General features: G+C 30.3%; 1 protein-coding gene across 2 annotated transcripts in view; it reads left to right on the top strand.

The window, feature by feature from the left end:
* Positions 1 to 6,862: 6,862 nt before the first annotated feature.
* The window catches only part of Cpr50Cb (Cuticular protein 50Cb), a 43,155-nt gene continuing 26,274 nt past the window's right edge, over positions 6,863 to 23,743 (top strand). For both annotated transcript variants that reach the window (XM_090117255.1, XM_090117254.1), the window contains exons 1-2: positions 6,863 to 7,000; positions 11,309 to 11,336. In XM_090117255.1, the coding sequence (XP_089973381.1) occupies positions 11,319 to 11,336 (18 nt within the window). In that variant the 5' untranslated portion in view covers positions 6,863 to 7,000; positions 11,309 to 11,318. The remainder of the gene's footprint in view (positions 7,001 to 11,308; positions 11,337 to 23,743) is intronic.

Genomic DNA, 23,743 nt, shown 5'->3' with positions numbered 1-23,743 from the left:
TTTATTAAAAAAACCGCATGAAAATCCGTTTCGTAATTTTAAAGATTTAAGCATACAAAGGGACATAGAATAGGGGCACAGAAAGCGACTTTGTTTTATACTATGTAGTGATGAGTTAAAAAAGCGTGAATTATTCATTCATTCACTGAAAATATGTCAAAATCACGTCAAACTTTTGATGAAATCATTTTTATTTATCTTTCTTTTGAAACACAATAAACATAATAAAACAATAAACTTCAAATTATGCATTTGGATATGTAATTATAACATAACTGCTGGCACAATTTTGTGTGTTTGTGTTCTACATATAGGGAATTAATTTACCGAAACGAATGGGCTTATATTGCATCAATGAATGCTATTTTTGTAACTTTTGATAAGAGTAACGAAACTAAGAAGGTAAACAGTGGTTTTAAGGTTCCGTGGAAAAGAAAAACAGATAAAATAATTTATTGTGTATAATTTTACGTGAGTATTATACATTTAGAAAACAAAGACTTGTAACGGATTTTTAACACGATTTTTTTTCGATTTATTTATTAGCCAATTTTTATTTATTTAAATAGCATAAAGGAAAATTTTATATGTGTCTCTATTAAAAATAGATAAAAATGTGTGCGTGTACTAGTGTTCACACGTAAGAAGTGAAACTTCTTTATGACTTTATTTTTCAAAAAATAATTTACTATATGCAACTTTACAGAAATACGTCGAATCACGCGTGGTAGGGATAAGAAAAAGATGGCGCGTAACGGAAAAATGTCAAGCGTAACGAAAAAATGTTACACTAATTTTTTTTCCAACCCCGATAAAGAAGTTTCACTTCAATAATATAAATATTTATTGCAATAAAATTATATGTATTTAAATAACTTCCCTACCACCATGAGTAGGTATTATATGAAAAATGTAATCGTAAAATATTTATTTATTTCATCAGTTAATCGTTAAACTGATAATAACAGGATATATAATTAATTATGCCATTATTATATTAGTAATAGTCAATAATATTCAACCTTTACAATAATTTATATTGCAAGAATTTCTATGACTATTTCACTTATCTATACAAATAAACTATGTCTTGTTTATCGTTTTTACTTGAATATTGTATAGCTAGAATAATATAGTTAACTTTATCCAACGGCTTCGCTTATCTAGAAAAATATAAAGCCAGGATATATTTATTTGTAGCACAAAACTTTAAAAAATATGCTTAAGAGTCTTATCTGGAAAAGAGATGGACTTACGTAGAATGAACTTTTCTTTGGGATAGCGTATTCTAAAAGATATATTAACAACTAGCGGTTCGCCCCGGCGTCGCCCGTGGTACATGTTTACGTTTTCTCTACATAAGAACCATCCTCGTACTTCAAGGAATATAATATAAAAAGAATTATCGAAATCGGTTCAGCTGTTCTCGAGTTATGCGCTTACCAACACATTTTGCGATTCATTTTTATATATAAGAATATGTATATTACTTTGTGTTGCAAACAAAAACATAATTAATGCAGACGAAGTCGTAGGCATATTAGGTATATGTCTTCTGCTTATATATTTTGTAAGTGAACTTCTCCTCAACGGCTGTACCGATTTTAATGATTTTTAAAGTGAAACTTTTATTACATCGTCTCAAACTTTTTGGTCTGTGTAGCGCATGTCGCGTGTATCGCGACCGACACGCGACATGCGCTACACAAAGCAGTGTTCGGAACCGCTCGAACAGTTTCACTTTACCGTGGTTTCATAAAACCACACAACATTTTTTGTGTATTTTCAAATGATTTCGAGAATATATTAAATTTCCAAGTCTCGAGCAAAACCGCGTGTTAAAGCTAGTATTTTATAAAAATATAAAGATATAAATAAACAGACATCATTGATAAGCTACATGTAAAGTCACTTTGCTTGTAGAATTTTAATTGTATTTTATTAAAATGCAAACATAATAAACAGTGCCTATAGTGTCGATTTATGATCATTCCCTTAATCATACGTAAGCAATGGTAAAACAAACACATAATTTTTATATTTATTGTAAATACTAAATTACTCTGTGAAATTAATCACTCGTTTAAATATTAATCTACATTTTTTATATTCTTCATTTAAAAATACTTATATGATAAATGCGAAAAAAAATTAAATCGCCCTTACACTTCAATTAAAAATGGATTAACATAATATATATGTAGTTCATAATTAACTATTTCTGAGTTTCTTTTTATCCTAAATTCACTTTGTGTATATTTTTAACAGGAACATTCTACAGAGACAATTCTTAATTCGTAGCGTGTAAGGTAGAAAGGTATTTCGTAGCATATAAAAAAAAAGTATCAAATTTACTCGCTACGAGGGATAGTCTATCTGCTACGCCGTAGCCACGTCCCAAAATCGTAGCGACGATATGAAATTAGACGCGTCATGTAAAAAGAACGCTGACGGTTAAGCTGCGCATTGGCGATTTATTGGTTTATTTGGTGTTATTAGGTGGTATAAGAATAACAAATAGGTATGTAGTTGCGAAGCCACGACTCGAGAGCCTACTTCAAAAATAAAATAAGTAACAAATAACTTTCGTGCTAAATTCGATACATGCCAAAACACACCCCATCACTTTCATCCAGCGTACTTTTTACATGATTCGCGTTATACTACTACTATTATTAGGGTTAGGGGTCTACACATAGAGTTTTAAGAATTCATCTATTTGAAAAAAAATGCGTCTGGAATTTAATAAGTATTTTTTACGTACCCAGCGTATGCAAAACTATAACCTCCTTTGAGTTTAGTATACCAACGGTGAGACACCCTGTAAAGATAAGAATCAATAAACAAATAACACGATTGCAGTGTAGTAAATAATATCTGAGTTTCCATCAATTGCACGCCTCATAAGCGAAGCGTTGAGGTGGGTACTACTGTCACTTCGCGCAAAACATCTGATTTTTCAAACTTAAAATGTCTTTATGTATCATACATTGCACTTGTAAGATAATACATACACACACATATTAAGAAAAAACACTATTTTTAACGTTCATGATATTTTTGATGTCATTTTTGTTATTTAAACTAGTTAAAAAACAGTTTAAAAAAGTTCTGTCTTGGACGTCCGTGTGTCTGTATGTGCGGATCCTTTTTCTTGTTAACACGATAGCGACCGAAATACTTTACTAATCGAGTCTTTTTTTTTCTCTTACGCTTGAGTATGCTCAGGAATAGAACCCTTTCATTTTTCAGGGTCTGATTCGATGTGGTTTAATTGTTATTAAATAAACAAAAATAATAATTAATAAATATTTATTAAAAAAAAATTATGAGGCGTGCACTTTTGGATTATTTTATTTCCTAGGTTTAATGCCTTATGCTTAGGTTTATGAGTAATTTGATTTTATGGTCGCATACAAAACTGATTGTAGCGTGTTTAATATACCTATGTAATTTTGAAGTGAAACTTCGTTCGCGCGTTGAGAGTAATTTCAAGGTCGCGTCATGGTAATACCGTCACGTCATGGAGTAGTGACGATTTTGGTATCTTTGAATCTTTCCAAAGTTTCACTTCTTACATATGTGCTGGACACATACGCTCTTTTTAGTAACTTTAGAACCTAGTTAAGTATTTGTTAAAAATATTTAATTATAAAATCGAAAATATAATAAACTAGCGGTCCGCCCGGGCTTCGCCCGTGGTACATATTTACGTTTTCTCTACATAAAAACCATCCTCGTACTTCAAGGAATATAATAAAAAAAGAATTATCGAAATCGGTTCAGCCGTTCTCGAGTTATGCGCTTACCAACACATTTTGCGATTCATTTTTATATATAAAGAAGATATGCGTGCCATTTAACATGCAGGCTAAAAATAAACGATAATAATTACCCAAAATCTTAAAAAGCGCTGTTCAACAACCCAATCCAATAAATGATGTTTTATTGATTAATTATATTATAATTTTAATAGATACTTAAGTGAAATCCAATTCTTTTCGTTTTTGTATCGTTTTTTCTAATAACTAGAGTAACGACGATGTTAGAATTACGAATGTGCGATTATTTTCAATAAAACTGCATATAGTACACTTATATACACTTGATAAAATATATATATTATTATTCTCCTCCTCCTGTACTCTGATATGCGTATAACCCGACCTAATAAATGATGCATTACAATTTTCCGAAGCATCATTTATTGATTCGATTATCTAGTAAAGTAAAGTGACCTCTACATTTTCATAGCAATACATTTTTAGGTTGCAAATTAAATGTTATCATAAACTTTCTAGAAAAAACGAGCAATAGGCACTCCTAAAACGATTATAACCCGACCCAATAAATGATGCATTACAATTTTCAAAACATATTTATTGGCTCTATTATCTAGTTAGATGAAGTAACATTTTTGTATCTTATTTTTTAATTAACTTCAGTCATAGATAGCGATACTACAATTTCTAGGGTGTATATTTTGTCAATAATACTATTGACAAACACATTATCTATATGTACTTGATAAAATATATAAACCTGTTAGAACAAACGAGCAAAAGACACCCGTATAACCCGACCCAGTAAATGATGCATTACAATTTTGAAAACATCATTTATTGGATCGATAAAATATGATGATTTACACTTTTCAGAACCATCATTTATTGGCTCTATTATCCAGTTAGGTGAAGTAACCTCCACATTTTTGTACAGTTTTTATATTAACAAGAGTCACGACGATGATACAATTACAAGCGTGCGAACGTTGTCACGGTTCGATCTGTGTGAAAGGTCACAGGTTCGAATCAATTGCTTAATTTAAGGATTTTCAGTAACCTTAATATGCGATTTTTTATAAATATGTTATGAATTAAAATTTATTGATACGTATATGGTGTTTTTTTTATTTTAATTAGAAAATTTAATTGATTCTATATCTATATTCTATAGGTACTAATATTATAAAGCTGAAGAGTTTGTTTGTTTAAACGCGCTAATCTTAAGAACTATTGGTCCGATTTGAAAAATTCTTTCCGTGTTAGATAGCCCATTTATCGAGGAAGGCTTAGGCTATATATCATCACGCTAAGACCAACAGGAGCGGAGCTGAGCTTGTGACACCGCGGAGAGCTAGTCAAGGATATGGGTATAGGAAAATGATAAGGTCTAATTTGAAGGATTTTATTGCTTCAAACTGCATACACTATTTTTAATGTTTCAATAAAAATTCGAACCCGCTTCTTTCTGGCAATTAATTTTTTGTGTAAAAGAAGAACAAACATCTTCCAATAAAACAAATAAAACAATAATTTCAACTTCTATTTTTACACTTTCATTTGTATCTTTGTAAACTGAATTAAAAAACGCACGCAATTTATTTTATCTTATTATCCAATCTAAAAAACTATATGATTTATATTACTTATCTACATAAGAATTACATAATGTATACGTAATTATACAGTGTTACTAATGTAATACATTATTATACTTAGATTAAGTAGATGCATCTCTTAAGTTATAACATAGTTGTTATTACCTTCTTCATTTTATACGTTACGATATCACTATGAGACTTAATGTAAACTCACTTGAAAGTAAAAATGAGTACAGTTCTACTTATAATAATTGGTAGGTAATAAAAACGAAAGATTAGTATTTATTTATTTTATTTCTTTACACTTTTTTTTAAACTTTACTGTGCACAGATAAACTGTGCACAGTAAAGTTTAAAACTTTTACTGTGTATACAGATAAATCCTTAAAATTAAAATTATAACTAGTCCAGCAGACCGGCGGCTTTATCACTTAAGAGTGATATCTTCCAGGCAACCTAATGTGCGGAGTAATATGTAGTATGAAGGAGGAAGTAGGTAAGACTAAGAAGTACAAAATATTTAATTTTATTTACTTAAAAACTGACTTGTAGATAGCTACATTATTCCCTAACTATAATATTATTTTATTTAATTCGGGTCAAATTGGGCAGAGTCGGGAGGACCGACGAGTCATTTTATAATCTCATTAGTAATCCGCCCCGGCTTTACCCGTGGTACATGGTACATAGCCTACAATACATTAAGTGAAAGAATTTTCGAAATCAGTTCAGTTCCAGAGATAAGAGCGTTCAAACAAACAAACTCTTCAGCTCTATATTAGAAAAAACTTCGCAACCTAACAAGGTCGCTTACATAAACCATGTTACTTAGTTATTTCAGAGAAAAATATTTAAATACTCTCTTTTCATATTTTATTGCAGTCAATTTGTTTTGCGTATGAATGTCACGAAAAGAATTAGCAATTTCAAAACTCTGAAATATCTGTTTACATAAATAGACAAAAGCACCTTAAATTTGCGACACACAAGAAAAACGTATTATTTTTCCATACAAATATAATTTAAATATAAGAACATACGTTACTACTACAATATATAATCATTTATATAATATACTAGCGGTCCGCCCCGGCTTTGCCCGTGGTACATATTTACGTTTTCCCTACATAAAAACCAGCCTCGTACTTCCAGGAATATAATAAAAAAAGAATTATCGAAATCGGTTCAGCCGTTCTCGAGTTATGCGCTTACCAACACATTTTGCGATTCATTTTTATATATAAGATATATAATAATTCTTTAAGCAGTGTCAAAATAAATAAAAAAATGCAGAACGTCAAAAAACGTTTTTCAAAATTAACATAAACGCCCCACTAAATTGTGAAAACCTAAAAAACGCATTACACTATGCCCTTTATAGCGCACGATCGCAAAGAAAAAGATTAAAAAAACCCGGAAATATCTCCCCTCCTGCACATCCTAAGTCAGAAATAATAGAATAGGATCACATATATAATCTGTATTGGCGCGAACACAGTTCAGTTTTGCGCGCGAAACTTGACAATCGCGTGTGTGGTTTTTTTTTTAATCGAAAGGATCTTGTACAGATTTTTATGTGATCTGTGGTGATTGTGTTTTAAAAATATTTTAATAACAGTAAGTAGTTTGAATTCATTTCTAATAGTTAGATACATGAAAATATATAGTGATTTTTGATTTATTAGAAAATTTTAGAATTTTTATTTTGATTTACTGGCCAGGAATAATTTTAACACGAATAATACCTATTTAACGTTTGATTAAATAATATTTTAATAAATATAAAACACTGAAAATATGTCAAGGACTTATAATTTCCGAACGGTTCTTTAAACTGTCAAAATTGGAACCAAACAATATCGTATTTAAAAATAAACACATATAAATATTACAATGGTAAACTATCACCAATAAATCTGTTACAAGTAATCAAAATTATGAATTATCTATGGAATAAGAGGTTAATTTTAATCTGTACAAACATCCATTGCTCAATGGAGAAGGATACAAATTCATTAACATTTATAAACCAAGTGTTATGCAGTTTCTAAACATTTTATCATGTATAGGCTATATTTATTAATTATCTGTATACGACTCTTAAAATATGGTCAAGAAATGTATTTTATATTTTATTAATAAATAATTAACCGTAAATCCAATCGACAGAAATAATAATTTAGAAAAAAATAGCTGGAGCTCTATGAAATGTAATAAAAATTATCTACAACTTTTGAAGCTTGAATGAGTGATTGAATTGAATCCATTTTAAAAATAAAAATAATTAATAAAATAATTTTAGACACAATAAAATGTAGAGCAAAATAAAATATTTTTTTTAATTAAAAAAAATCCATAGTTTAAAGGAATTTAAGAAACATTCCTCCATACATTAGTTTGACAAATATTACGTTTAAAAATCATATAAATCAGTCATATTGGAATTCAAATGAATATTTTATTACACAGTGTACAGTCGAAATAAATGAGATTCCACAAAACAATTGCTATTCGTGAGAGCAAATAACCAAAATTGCGACACGTTTACATTTGTTACCTATTGTTCATTTAAACTTTATTTTTTTAAATAAATAATGATGGGAGGATATTGTTTTTTTTAAACAAGAAATAGATTTTCAAATAATTTCAGCGAAGTATCCGTAACAACATTTATAAATGAAAAGCTTATAAATTATATAATTCGAGGTACGAAATAAATCGGGTTCAAATCCCGCCTCGTGTTCAAATATTTTTTTCTAAAAAAATATACAATGTATGTTCTAGTAAAATTTTACATATTGTGTAATGTGAAAAATTACCTCTGCAAGTTATTTTTGTATTGAATGTCATTTAATACTAGATATTCCTTTCATATAGGCACCTAATAATAATTATACTATCTAGTTTAAATTAGAGTCCACTATTACTATATTATAAAAATAAAGAAATTATGACCTAGTATAGACCTAATTTTTATAAAATCAAAGAACATACGATAACAAATAAATAAAACACATACTATTTATGCTGACTGTACTATTAAGAATCATAATATCTGTAGAGCAGCATAGTCAAATAAGGTGCCAACTTTCACTATATCCATAAATAATATTTAATTGATAGTAAACGTCCAAATTGTATAACAATATGTATTGTTAACGACAATACTGGTCGCATCTGTTGAGAATTGTATGGTCAGCAACGAAAGTGGATCATAAAATAATATTATTAAAAAAAAAGTTTTGTATGTGAAAATTTGACACTTAAAAATTAATACTATAATATATTAGTTAGTATTTTACGTTTCAATGGATTTGGATATTAGCTAATTTTATTTCTGCTATTGTAATGTCACTGTTATATCAATAATTAATTCAATATTTTTCGTGATATTGGTTAAAAATTTAATAATACGCTACTCTTTTTTTAATTATATGCTTGAAATTACTTCATTAAAAACATCGTACGCTTTACTAAAAATGTAATAATAATTAATACAACGAATAAATAGCGTTAAAAATCTTAAATATCTAATTACAAAAAAGTCACAATGATAGTTACTTTTCTATTATATACATAACTAGCTTTCCGCCCGCTGCTTCGCCTGCTGTGTCTAAAACCAAATTAATTATTCATATAAACCTTCCTCTTCAAACACTCTATCTATTAAAAAACCGCATCAAAGTCCGTTGCGTGGTTTTAAAGATATAAGCATATAGGGATAGAGAAAGCGACTTTGTTTTATGCTATGATATAAACTTATTTCATACTTAGTATATTTTAATTCAGGAAAAGTCAGGTCTACTTGTTCTAGTTAGCTTATGACGTATTCAACCTTAGTCTAGCGACTGTGGAGCACGACTCTGGCCTATCAACAGCATTCACGTATGATTTATCTTAAATAACCTTTACCGGTTTTTAAAATACAGAAAACTGTAATTTCTCGAAGGATCTATTTAGTATTTGTTTAAAAAAACTACTGTAACTAACCAAAATAGTATCTATTTATCTACTCTAAATTTAATAAACAACGAATAAGAGAGAGCTAGAACTAGAGCAAGAGCATTCTTTCGTGATCTTCTGTGGTGATCTTAGTGTAAACGAAAACTCGTATTCAGTGTTGTTCAGTATTAGAACATTGCATAGAATCTTTTAGAACGCACTACGAATAAATAAATAAATATTTCAGGACAATTTTCACGCACGGCACGATCTGATCCCATACTAAGCTTTCGCTTGTGTTATGGAAACCAGATGGCTGATAAACATACATATACATATATAATTTTAAATAATTACTGATATAGATAATTAACATCCAGACACAGAATAACAAAATAATGCTCTACGCCTGTTTACACTAGTATAATTTGACATGGTTTGAATGAGCATTCGCTCGTTTGATGTAAATGCACCGTTATATACACCTTCACGCATGCGCAGACAGGACTTGCGATATCCTGCAACTTCTGCTCTCCCAATCCGATGTTTTGGTTTAAAACGTGACTCTGGAACTGCCCTGTATTGAAATAAATAATAATTTATGTTTTAATTCATTTACAAGTAAATAAACGAAGTACTTTTATTATTCTATCGTTGAGCCCTTTGAGAAGGATAAAATAAATGTAATAAACACAATGAAAAAAATAATATAAAAGACCGGCCAGGTGCGAGTCAGACTCGCGCACCGAGGGCTCCGAACGAACCAATTTTTTTAGTAGGCATACCTAGTTCTAGTTTGTAGTTAGTTCTAACATATTAGAACTAGTTCTAACATATTAGAACTTTAAATTTATGATTTTAACAATTTTTCCTTTATCTGTGCTATAAGACGTTGCTATTTATCAAATTTCAAGACTCTGTGTTCACGGGAAGTGCCCTGTAGGTTTGATTCCCTTACGAATGTAAAAATTTACGACAATTTGCAACATAAGCGGCTGTATCTTTTGATTGCATACTTTGATTTTTTTTTTAATTATAACGCATGTCATCTAGGGACGACTTAAATACCTGCAGAAAGATAAAAATGGTATAACTATGATTTATGATGTAGTCAAGGCATTGACAAATAATTAGAAGCTTAGAAATTAAAGATTTTAACGGATTTTAAACGCGATTTATTCATTATTAGCTTACCGCCCGCTTTGAAAACCAAATAAATCATATACTAAAACCTTTCTTTTGAATCACTCTATCTATTTAAAAAAAACCGCATCAAAATCCGAGGGACAGAGAAAGCGACTTTGTTTTATACTAGGTATGTAGTGATATTATTATCCCGAAGTTTCGCACGCTATGCAGCGAGAGTTAAAATCTGTACAAATCTTTAATTTCTAAATAATACTCGGGTACAATCAAACACAACAAAATACTAAAATTAGAAGATATTTTCATAATATTATAATCACGTTATGATAGTTATTCCAACTAGAAGTAATAAAATATAAATAGTTTCAAAACGGCATGTCTATAGCTTATTTGCATTTAAATGCATGTAATAAATAAATAAATGCTTTTGCACATTATAATATGTATAATATCACATAATTTCTATTTCTATTTACATAAGTATATTTTTTTAAACAGCGTTTGATAAAATTATCTAAAATAAATAAGCATGTCATATTTTTCGTTCGCCGTGATGTACAAAAAAAAACGTATAGGTACCTAAAAAATTTTAGTAAAAATTTGTACACATATACTTTTTTTCATAATACTGAATCGATTACAATAAAATTTAGCACATATATAGAGGGTAACTTGGTTTAACACAAAGGATAGGTTTTATCCCGGAAATTTCACGGGAACGGGAACTATGCGGGTATTTCATTGAAAACGCAGGCGAAACCGCGGGCGGAAAGCTAGCTAGCTATAAGGATTAAAATTTAATAACTTAAGAACTTATATATTCTTCTTTGTTCACAGATTAAGCACCATGCACTTCACAAATAAGGTATTTATTAAGTTATACTTAAGAGCCCTTATAAGTTATAACTTAAGTTACGTATAATATTATTACTATTATATCATTATTATTTTTAACCCCTGATGCAAGGATACAATAAGTTGAAAATATTTGTGCATCCGTATGTTTGTTTATGGCATCTGGATGAACCGATTGCAAATGCAGTTCGTGATAAACATCTTGTTGATGTGGATAAAAGTAGTTTAAAGCTGTTTTCTTTTCGTGTAAGTAAGTCTATAGTAGTAGTGAAGTCTAGTAAATTTTCAGATTTTTTTCATAATTTATTAGTTTAATAATTACGTAAAAAGTCCAAAGTAATAAATTTAAATAAAAAGTAATTGTCCACAAGTTATGGCGTGACCACGAAAATTTATTTTTATCATATTAATTTATTCCCTTTATTGGCGTTACTCATATTTTTTTAAATAAATGTACCTAGTATTTCTATTAATTACAAGCGGTCTAACCCGGCTTCGCCCGTGGTACATGTTTACGTTTTCTCTCCATAGGAACCATCCTCCATTAATTTCAATTATTATATATTATGAAAAAAGGATTACCGAAATCGGTTCAGCCCTTCGCGAGTTATATATGATTAATATTGTATAGATTACTTCCCTTTATGCCCTATTCCCCATGGGAACTTTATTAGATACACAAACAAAAAGATAGATTAACCTTTGCTATAGTTACAAAATAACTCATTATAATATAAATCATCTCAAAGCCAATTTAATATTACACGTCCGAACATCATTTATTATGTTGGATTACAAACTTCATTTTAAAATATCATTATGGTGTATTTTCATATTATATTACAAGCTGTGAATCTCGGTGTCACCTATACATATAATATTAAAAAAAAATTAATTGTCTGTAAAGTCGGTTTCTGACGATAGTTGAACGTGACAACGACCGATTGTGCTTCTTTGTCGCTCGTTCCGCGCTCTCGCTTGCACTTCAAGCCTTACATGGAACGCCTCAGAGCGAGGTAACGCCGCATGAGTCATGATTTTTCGTGCGTGCAGCCGGCTTTATCGAATTATAAGATTTTGTCACTTCAATAATATTTTATATGGTGTAGCAACACCGCTATTCCCGTGATTTTTTTATATAATCCAGGGATATCGTTGCAAAAATTTTTATTAGAATATCCACATACACTAATTAAATACACGTCAATCCATACTAATATAATAAATGCGAAAGTAACTCTCTCTGTCTGTCTGTTACTCAATCACGCCTAAACTACTGAACCAATTTGCATGAAATTTGCTATGGAGATATTTTGATACCCGAGAAAGGACATAGGCTACCTTTTATTGCGAAATATATACCACGGGCGAAGCCGGGGCGGACCACTAGTAATCTATAAAATGAAAAATTTTGATGAAAATTTTTTATACCAACTTACTTAGATACCTTCTATATTTTTAGGAATATCTGAATCAAAGTATACGTAATTATTATTATATTATCTACACTTCTCAAAATACTTTCAAAGAGATTTTAATATCTTAGATGTGATTGCTTCCATTTTTACCAAGCATAGCAAAAAACAAAATCGACAAGCGACTAATTATAAAAAATCGTGTTAAAATCGATTTGTTTGTTTCGTAGTAATAGCCGGATATAATATAATATGTAGGAGAAAAACGAACACACACAGCGAATGTACAGATAGAAAATAAACAAGTACCTATTTCTTAATAAAATCCATTAATTATGTCGCAAATGTTTTATCAATAAATGAGTTTTATCGTACTCAATTTCATTTTCTACATTTTACTATGTTAATCAGGATAAATAAACGTGGAAAAGGCTTGTTAATAATTTATTTTATTAATAAAAAGAGATACAAGGTGATTTTTAAGGTCAGTCTTATGTGTTTTTTCTCAATAATATCAATTCTAAGAATCCCTTCTAACATACCTGAAAATGGTCTGATTTGAAAAAATTCTTTCGGTGTGAGATAGCCCATTTATCGAGGAAGGCTTATATTATATAGGCTATATCATTACGCTAAGACCAACAGGAGCGGAGCCACGCGGGTGAAACCGCGAAGCGCTGGTAGTTAGGTGTGTAGTGATGGCACATCATAACCACAGAAAATGTATTTACAATGTCAGAATGTTTCCATAACTTAAAAATTAACATAAACAACATAACTAAAAATTAACCCAATTTGCACAGTACATTCTCACGAGATAATCAAGTTATGAATTAAGTTATTTACATACAATATTACATGCATTATGGTTATCAGATATTTTATATAGAAATAGTTCATTACTAGTTTATACTGTGGATTTACTCGATTTCATGCTGTTCGTATGAGACCGTTTTTATAATTTTCACATTTATTTCATACAATTATTAATGTATACAATCGAGTACCTATCAAAATATGTAAAAATACCTACACAATAATGTGTCTAAATTTAGTGCCACAAAAAATATATGTAATATTTAATATTGCATATTTGCACACCCAGAAAGTGGGTAGAATGTATTAGCGCCTTAACATTGTAATAACACCTTTTTTGTAACTACATTCTTGTAAATAAATGAAATTTGAATTTGAATTTGAATATGTCATTGGTGATGTCCTTTTTTCATAATTAATGTAAATATTTCCCTCTAAGATTTCCCTTATCTTATTCTATCTTTTATATAAGTGAATAAATCCAGTTTTTACTATAGTTTATAATAATATAACAAGTGGTTTCCACATAAGCTAAACAACAGTTTCTCATAATTTGTGTCATATGTATATTAGATATTGCAGGATTATAGTGTGCAAGTGTTGTTCTTAATATCGATGTTTTATAAAAACTATCGACATGATTACATCACTATAAAGCGACACTTATTAAGATTTATTTATATTAAAGATTATGTCTCTCATATAATAATTTCTTAATTAGAATTCAACCTGTATTTTATTATACGTACGTATATGCAATATATGCAATCAGAGTAATAAAAAGCGGATCTTTATGAAACGTCTGCAAGAATGCTCTACATTACAATTTTGATAAAGAAAGCGAAGTTAATATGTATATCTTCGGTAATGTGAAAAAAGTAGGTTTAAATATCACCCACTTAAACTTCTTATTATTATTCAAATTCAAAATATTATTACTTCAATTTATCAGTACTTAATAATACATCTATGAAACATTGACTACAGTCATCTAAACAGTCATTAGATATATAATAATCATATCGATAAAAGTAGGTCATCACTATACATACTAAGTCGTGAGCAACTGCGCGGGAGTCGCAATCGTGGAACATGAAAGCACTTCAAATTACTTGTGTCTGCGAATAGTTTAGTGATGTACGCAAATATAATATGTATCGATATTAGTTAATGTTTTAAACTTAATTGCGTATGTAATAAAACCTCCCATCTAGGTATAGTGTTGATGTATTTATTCAAAAAATGGTAATCTCTTAAATATTACTTTCATTTTCGAATAAATAATATTTAATTTCTTTTTTTTTTATTAAACATGAACCAACAATAAATGTGTCTATTGAAACAATCCTCTGATAAAATTTCACCGTAAGTATACTTATAGGAAAAATAAAACGAAAACAAAAGATAAAAAAAAATATCTGCATAAAAATACGCAAAAAATAAAAACTGTTAAATTAGTCCTGTTACAGAAACTGCTCAATAAACAAGACCCAAAAACACTAAAAATGTTGAATATTGAAATTAAAAGAACCCTTAAACTTTCCCTTTGATACGGGAACAACTTTTACTTCATAACGGCTCTTCTGGCGCCAACTGAATTTATGAAATTACGTATAAAATGTAAAATGTTACCTTAAGTTACGAGATATCGCGTGTTTACTTATAAAACCGGTAATTTGAGTGTTTATTAATTATTTGCAGACTTAATACACTATGTGACTATACATTACTTAATAAATTATAAATCTATATAATATATAAAACTCAAAGGTGACTGATATAGTGATCTATCAACGCACAGCCCAAACCACTGAACGTATCGGGCTGAAATTTGGCATGCAGGTAGATGTTAGGACGTAGGCATCCGCTAAGAAAGGATTTCCCGAAATTCTTGCGGGAACGGGGAAAAACGTACAAAGTCGTGGGCGGAAGCTAGTGTTTTATAAACAACGTTCCCTAAAAGGGACAAGGTTTTTATAAAGTAGGAAAACGTTAAAATGTATTGTTCTATGCTTATAATGATAACTAATCTACTAGAAATATGGCCTGTGTTTTTTTTTTATAATTTTACTAATTATATAAAAATGTTACAACCATCGATGTACTATAGAAACATGTACATATATTCTACGACCTACGTCAATGGTTACCAATACCCTACTTGTAATTTGTAAAATTAACATTATAATAATTAATAATTAACAAAAAAAATATACACGTGTTGATTTGTTAAACACATTACAAATTATTAAATACATAAATATTTTTTATTATAGGTATTGAACGTAGAATTGATATTGAAAAACGCTTTTAAATCCGCTATCGCTTCTAACTTGCTACACATAATTTGACACCTACAAAAAGAGTAATTAAACAAAAGGCGCCATTTATAACAACAATTTGTCACAATTTATTTCTTGTATGAAGTAAAAGCTTACAGAAGAATTAATCTCGATGAAATTATAGCCATTAGATAATGTGAAACTACATTTTTATACTTTTTAAACAATGTTTTTGTATGAAAATTTTGGTAAAAATAAAGGTATTTTAATTGATTAAAACACATTTTATTCCCCCTTATTCTTTATTTTTTATAAAATCTTATAAATCTACATAGCTAATGTAGATGATTTAAATTATTTACTAATATCAAAACAATATGCTAGTAAAATGCACAATTTAAGTAAATTACATCTCTAATGCTATATAACAGTGCATTTACATCAAACGAACATAGAGCTAGAGCAAGAGCATTCTTTCGTGATCTTTTAGTGTAAACGAAAACTCGTATTTAGTGTTGTTCAGTATTAGAACATTGCATAGAATCTTTTCAAACGCACTAAGAACAACGAAAACATGCTCTACGCCTAAAAGAATTTGACATAGTGGGGTTAGAATGAGCATTCGCTCGTTTGATGTAATTTCACCGTAATACCTATGCATTTATTCGTAATGCTTAGCATATTTGCCATAATAAATTCTTCTAATAGAGTAAATCGCCTGTAGGTCTGTAATCAATGTCAAACTGAGGCTCGAGGCAAATGGCAAGTGGCCAGAAAGTAGTTTTGGAATGGGATTGCATAACTAAGTTTAAAAGAATTAATGTTAGGCCTATAACTAAAAAAGGCATTGATAAATTTAGAGATAATATTAATAATAAACTGCCTAACCTGAATGATCAATCCTTTTATAATAATCCTTGTGAAATGTTTACAAATCTTTTTAATTTAGTTCATAATGAGTTTAAAGAAATATTTAAAGTTAAATCTTTAAGTATCACCAAGGATTTACCATTTAGTCAATGGGCAACACCTAGTATACACAGATGCAGGAACATTCTATATGAGTTATATGGCATGAAGCAATATAACAAAGACTTGTCATTCCATAATTATGTTAGAAATTATTCAAAAACTTTTAAAAAAGTTTGTTTCACTGCCAAGTGTCTATATGTCAGAGATAAAATACGCAACTCTGATAACAAAGTTAAAACAGTTTGGACAATTATTAATGGTGAAATGGGCAAAAGCCGGACAAATAGTACCATAAAACTTGTAAATGCTGGCAGGGTCATTGACAAAAGTGCTGATGTTGCGCTTGCTTTTGAAGATTTCTTTAGTAGTGTCCCTGTTAGTATTACTAAAAAATTAAATTCATCATCAGTGCTTGCGGAGTCCTATTTGAGGGACCATGTTGCGGAGTGTAATGTATTATTTGAATTGCGACATGTGACTGCAGATGAAATTGTTAAAACTTTTAAAACATTAAACTTAAAAAAAACATGTGATCTCTGGGGAATGTCTGTGAATTTAGTAAATAATATTATAGAAAACATTGCCAACCATTTAGCGTTTATATTTAATCAATGTTGTGACTGTGGTATATTCCCTGATTTATTAAAGTTTAGTAAAGTTATTCCTTTATTCAAAAGCGGTGACCAAGAAGACTGTAATAACTATAGGCCTATTTCTATTTTACCAACTTTGAGCAAAGTCTTCGAGAAATTGATTTTAAACCAATTATGTAGTCATTTTGTTTCAAATGGTTTACTGCACGCCAAACAGTTTGGTTTTACAAGGGGGCGCTCTACCACTGATGCTGGAATAGCTCTTTTGTCACATATATATAAAGCATGGGAAAATTCAAAGAATGCTTTGGGGATATTCTGCGACCTTTCTAAGGCTTTCGACTGTGTAGAACATTCCACTCTATTACGGAAACTAAATTTTTATGGTATCAAAGGTTTATCTCAGGACCTCATAGCTTCATATCTACAGAACAGGGTACAGACCGTTGTTGTTAATGGAGAGAAATCTTGCGGTGCGCCGATTAACATTGGTGTTCCGCAGGGATCTATCTTAGGACCGTTTTTGTTCTTAGTGTATATTAATGACCTACCTTATTATTTGCAGGATATGTGTGAAATAGTACTGTTTGCAGATGATACCTCATTAATATTTAATGTGGATAGATATGACACAAATGTTGACGAAGTAAACTCTGCTCTTTTACGCATATCTAATTGGTTTAATGCTAATAATTTATTATTGAATGCAAAAAAAACAAATTGTGTAGAGTTTATCCTTCCAAATGTAAAAAAGGTCAAAAGGGATATCATTTTAAACGGGGAGGTATTATACCCTGTCGAGTCTACTGTTTTTCTTGGTTTGACACTAGATGAGAAGCTACAATGGGGGATCCATGTTGCCACCACCGCTGCTAAGCTCAGCTCAGCTGCATATGCAGTTCGAAGAATAAGGCATCTCACCGATGAAGATACGGCTAGATTGGTTTATTTTAGTTACTTTCATAGCATTATGTCCTATGGAATTCTACTATGGGGCAGGGCTGCAGATATAGAAACTATATTTATATTACAGAAAAGAGCCATACGCTCTATATATAATTTACGTGCTCGGGACTCACTAAGAGATCTCTTTAAGAATATTGGTATCCTCACTGTACCATCACAGTATATATTTAATAATGTTTTACATGTACACAAAAACGCGGACTTACACACAAAAGTAGGAGATAGACACTGTTATGGCACAAGGAATAGAAATAAAATTGAAATGCCATTTTATAGGTTAGCTAAAGTTAAAAATTCATTTATGGGCCAAGGTATACGTTTTTACAATAGAATTCCTCATAGTATTAAAGAGTTTAGTAGTGTTAAATTTAAAACTTATTTAAAAAATGTATTAGTTCAGAGAGCCTACTACAGCATTAAGGAATATATGGAAGATGAAAATCCATGGAGGGTTGTCGCGTAAGAATAACAGGACAGTTCTTTGGCATATTATGATAATATATAATATTATGTAGTTAGATGTAAGTAACATGTAATGTAAAATTATATTGTATATGGACATGACTTTAAAAGAGCAACTATGGAGTTTCTTGCCGGTTCTTCTCCATAGATACTGCTTTCCGAATCGGTGGTAAATTTAAAGAATGTAATGACGATTCAAAAGTGCTTCTGGAAGAAGTCTAATTGAATAAATAAATGTTTGAGTTTGAGTTTGAGTTTGAGTTGCAGGATAAAATATACAAGTGTTGTTCTTAATATCCATGTTTTATAAAACTATCGACATGATAACATCACTATAAAGAGACACTTATTAAGATTTATTTATATTAAAGATTATGTCTCTCATATAATAATTTCTTAATTAGAATTCAACCTGTATTTTATTATACGTACGTATATGCAATATATGCAATCAGAGTAATAAAAAGCGGAACTTTATACTAATGGAAACGTCTGCAAGAATGCTCTACATTTCAATTTTGATAAAGAAAGCGAAGTTAATATGTATATCTTCGGTAATGTGAAAAAAGCAGGTTTAAATATCACCCACTTAAACTTCTTATCATTATTCAAATTCAAAATATTATTACTTTAATTTATCAGTACTTAATAATACATCTATGAAACATTGACTACAGTCATCTAAACAGTCATTAGATATATAATAATCATATCGATAAAAGTAGGTCATCACTATACATACTAAGTCGTGAGCAACTGCGCGGGAGTCGCAATCGTGGAACATGAAAGCACTTCAAATTACTTGTGTCTTCGAATAGTTTAGTGATGTACGCAAATATAATATGTATCGATATTAGTTAATGTTTTAAACTGAATTGCGTATGTAATTAATGTATTTATTCAAAAAATGGTAATCTCTTAAATATTACTTTCATTTTCGAATAAATATTTAATTTCTTTTTTTTTTATTGAACATGAACCAACAATAAATGTGTCTATTGAAACAATCCTCTGATAAAACTTCACCGTAAGTATACTTATAGGAAAAATAAAACGAAAACAAAAGATAAAAAAAAATATCTGCATAAAAATATGCAAAAAAAACTGTTAGTCCTGTTACAGAAACTGCTCAATAAACAAGACCCAAAACACTAAAAATGTTGAATATTGAAATTAAAAGAACCCTTAAACTTTCCCTTTGATACGGGAACAACTTTTACTTCATAACGGCTCTTCTGGCGCCAACTGAATTTATGAAATTACGTATAAAGTGTAAAATATGTAATATCTTAAGTTACGAGACATGGCGGGTTTACTAATAAAACCGGTAATTTGAGTGTTTATTAATTATTTGCAGATTTTACCATTATAATATAGAGTGGCTAATTTAGTATCATATTTTTAACCAACGTTACCTAAAAGAAAGTAGGAAAACGTTAAAATATATGTATTGTTATAGAACATAGGCTCATGATGATTACTAATCTAGTAGAAATATGGATGTTATATTTTTTTTTATATTACTTACCAATTTTAAAAAAACTTTTACCACCATCGATGAAAGATAAAAACATGTATATTCTACGCCAATGGTTACCAATACCCTACTTGTAATTTGTAAAATAACCATTATAATAATTAACTTAAAATAAAATACATGCGTTAATTTAGTTTAACATATAAATTATTAAATACATATTATAGTACATAATTATATGGAGCGAATAATTCATATTGAGTCAAGCTTTTAAAAAACCGCTATCGCTTCTAACTTGCTACGCATAATTTGACACCTACAAAAAGAGTAATTAAACAAAAGGCACCATTTATAACAACAATTTGTCACAATTCATTTCTTGTATGAAGTAAAAGCTTACAGAAGAATTAATCTCAACGAAATTATAGCCAAAGGGACAATGTGAAACTACATTTTTATACTTTTAGGATAATGTTTTCATATGACAGTTTTGTAAAAAAGTATAGGTGTTTTAGCTGATTAAAACACACTAGCTGTGCCCCGCGGATTCACCCGCATTGCTCCGCTCCTGTTAGTCTTAGCGTAATGAATAATGATATATTATAGCCTATAGCCTTCCTCGATAAATGGGCTAATTTTTCAAATAAGACCAGTAGTTCCCGAGATTAGCGCGTTCAAACAAACAAACTCTTCAGCTTTATAATATAGATTTTATTCCCCCTTATTCTTTATTTTTTTTATAAAATCTTATAGATCTACATTACTAATGTAGATGTATATAAGCAATTCAAATTATTTACTAATATCAAAACAATGCTATCATATTATTATGCTATCATCTTTGGGAGGGTAGGCGTGAAAAAGGCAACAGTTACAAATTTCGATCTGATAATTCTTTTATGTTTAAAAATATTTAAAAGCTATATTTCTACCTAATTCTATGGAATTCTAATTAATTACACCTACCAGCACTAAATTATTTAATTTGTCTCCTTTAACCACGCATAAATTTAAAATTTCACATCAACTCTCTCTCACTATGGATTCACTTAAAGAAACTATGGCACAGATGACAGAAAACTTCAATACAAGGATGGAGGAGTTTCAAAAGGAATTGCAGAACAACACTTCTCCTGCTACCACAAACATATCCACGGATTTCGAACTCTTCAGAAAATTTGTTCTTTCATCGCTTAAAAACATCCAAGCCGAAATTGAACTACTTTACAAGCTTCATGACCTCCAGGAAACTCGTTCTCGACGTAAAATGCTCCTGATCCATGGTGTTGATGAAGATAAGAAGGAAGACACTCATGCGTTAGTTTTGAAAACTTTATCCGACAAGCTGCCGGCCATAAAAATCTCTTCTGATTCCATCAGCCGTGTTCATAGAATGGGACGAGCTGAAGTCAACGGTTCAAACTCCAAGCCCCGTCCTATATTAGTTAAATTCAGTGATGTGCAAATAAAAGATAGCATTTGGTTCAAAAAATCTAACTTAAAAAACTCTGGCATTACACTTTCTGAATTTTTAACTAAGAGTCGCCATGAAACCTTTATAGCTGCTCGTAAGAGATTCGGCATAAACAAGTGTTGGACACGGGACGGGAACATTTTTATTATTGGACAGAGTGGTGATAAGTTTCGTGTAACCTCCTTAAATGAGTTGGACTTGATTCCGTGCACAACTTCGGGCGCAACGCAGGTGATTCCTAATGAACAATCTATTAATGATCCCAAAACTTCTAAATGTGTAGTAGCGTCCAGGTCACGAAGGTTAGTTAAACAAACTAAGTAACATGTAAGTTTTGCACATATCATATCCTTCTGTCATGTGATTTTAGTCCTTGTCACAATTGCTAACAATTAGTATTCGTACTTCTTGCTTTTTTATCTTCTTGTTACCCACTTATAAGTAAACAAAATGTTAATTTACCAACTTTAAATTTTAATATTATTGTCAATTGTCATTATTGATTTTTGAATAGATCACATTTGGTTTGTGTCAATGTCATGTCAATCACTGTCAAGTGTCAGATGTCATTAATTGTCAAAGCGTTTCGGATAATTATACACATTTTAAATGCGTTCATTTATGTACTCAATTTATTGCTGGGGTGTAGTTAAAATAAGTTATTTAAGTTTTACATTGAACACAATATAAAATTATTGTATCTCAATTAATATTTTATTTATTACATTATTGCCATTCTATTTAAATTTGAAAATATTTATTCATCTATTTTAACTAGTATTATTTATATTTTATTTTTTATTATTAGTATTTTTTTATTCTTATTAGTATCATACTTATTTTAAATTTATATATTTATTTTATATAATCTATAATATAATTATTTGTTATACATATATATAGTAGGTATATTGTATTTATACATATTTTCTTATACACATATAGCATAGAATATAACATTATCTTCAAATCAATATGTTGAACGATAGCACATCTAGTAATGTTAATTATCTGTCTTTCTCCTCTGAAGATCTTGGTAGTGAGGACAGCTTCCACAGTACTTCCTCCTTTACTCCTCTAAACAATCTCCTATCAAACTGTTTCTCTAATGATTCTAAAATATTTAATGCGGTTCATATCAATGCGCAAAGTGTCCCAGCACATTTTCCTGATATGTTAGCAACTTTCGATTCCGTCAACATGCACGCTTTACTTATATCCGAGTCTTGGCTCAAACCCTGTCTTCCTTCCTCCTGCTATTCCCTTCCTGGTTTTAACCTGATACGAAATGATCGGTTCGGCAAGGCTGGTGGCGGTGTCGCGATTTACTTAAGGTCCCATCTCACTTACAAAATTATTAGCCTCTCTCCCCAGCCTCCACCCTCCGATGCTGCCGAACATATCATCATTGAAGTTACCTTACGCCACACCAAGCTCCTGCTTGGTGTGTTCTATAGCCCCTCCCTTTCCGTTAACTACTTTCACTCCTTTGAATCCATCCTTGATCAACTAATTCCTATTTATGAACACTCCCTAATTATGGGTGACTTCAACACCTGCATCGTCAAAAACGATTCGCGAGCCAGGACTCTTACAACTATTATTGAGTCAGCGAATCTTCACCTTCTTCCTCTTAATCCAACTCATACTTTACCTAACTGCACTCCTTCACTTCTTGACCTCATTATTGTCTCCTCTCCTAACCTTGTCCTTCAGCATGGTCAATATCCTGCCAATGCCTTTTCCCATCATGACCTCATCTACATCTCCTATAATATCCGTCCTCCTAAACACAAACCCAAGACCTCCTTGCGACGCAACTTTGCCGGAATGGATGTTGATCGCTTGTGTTGTGATGCTCAAGATATTGACTGGTCTATCATTTATTCTCAGGACAATGTTGATACTAAGGTTGAACTATTCTCATCACTTGTTACCGATCTGTATGATAAGCATGCGC

The sequence above is a fragment of the Colias eurytheme genome, chromosome 27, assembly GCF_061535395.1.
Source record: "Colias eurytheme isolate Ceu_HAF_F1 chromosome 27, ilColEury1 Martin Lab GWU primary, whole genome shotgun sequence".
NCBI classification, from domain to species: domain Eukaryota; kingdom Metazoa; phylum Arthropoda; class Insecta; order Lepidoptera; family Pieridae; genus Colias; species Colias eurytheme.
Note: the sequence above shows the minus strand (reverse complement) of the source record. Positions and strands in the feature narration are given on the sequence as shown.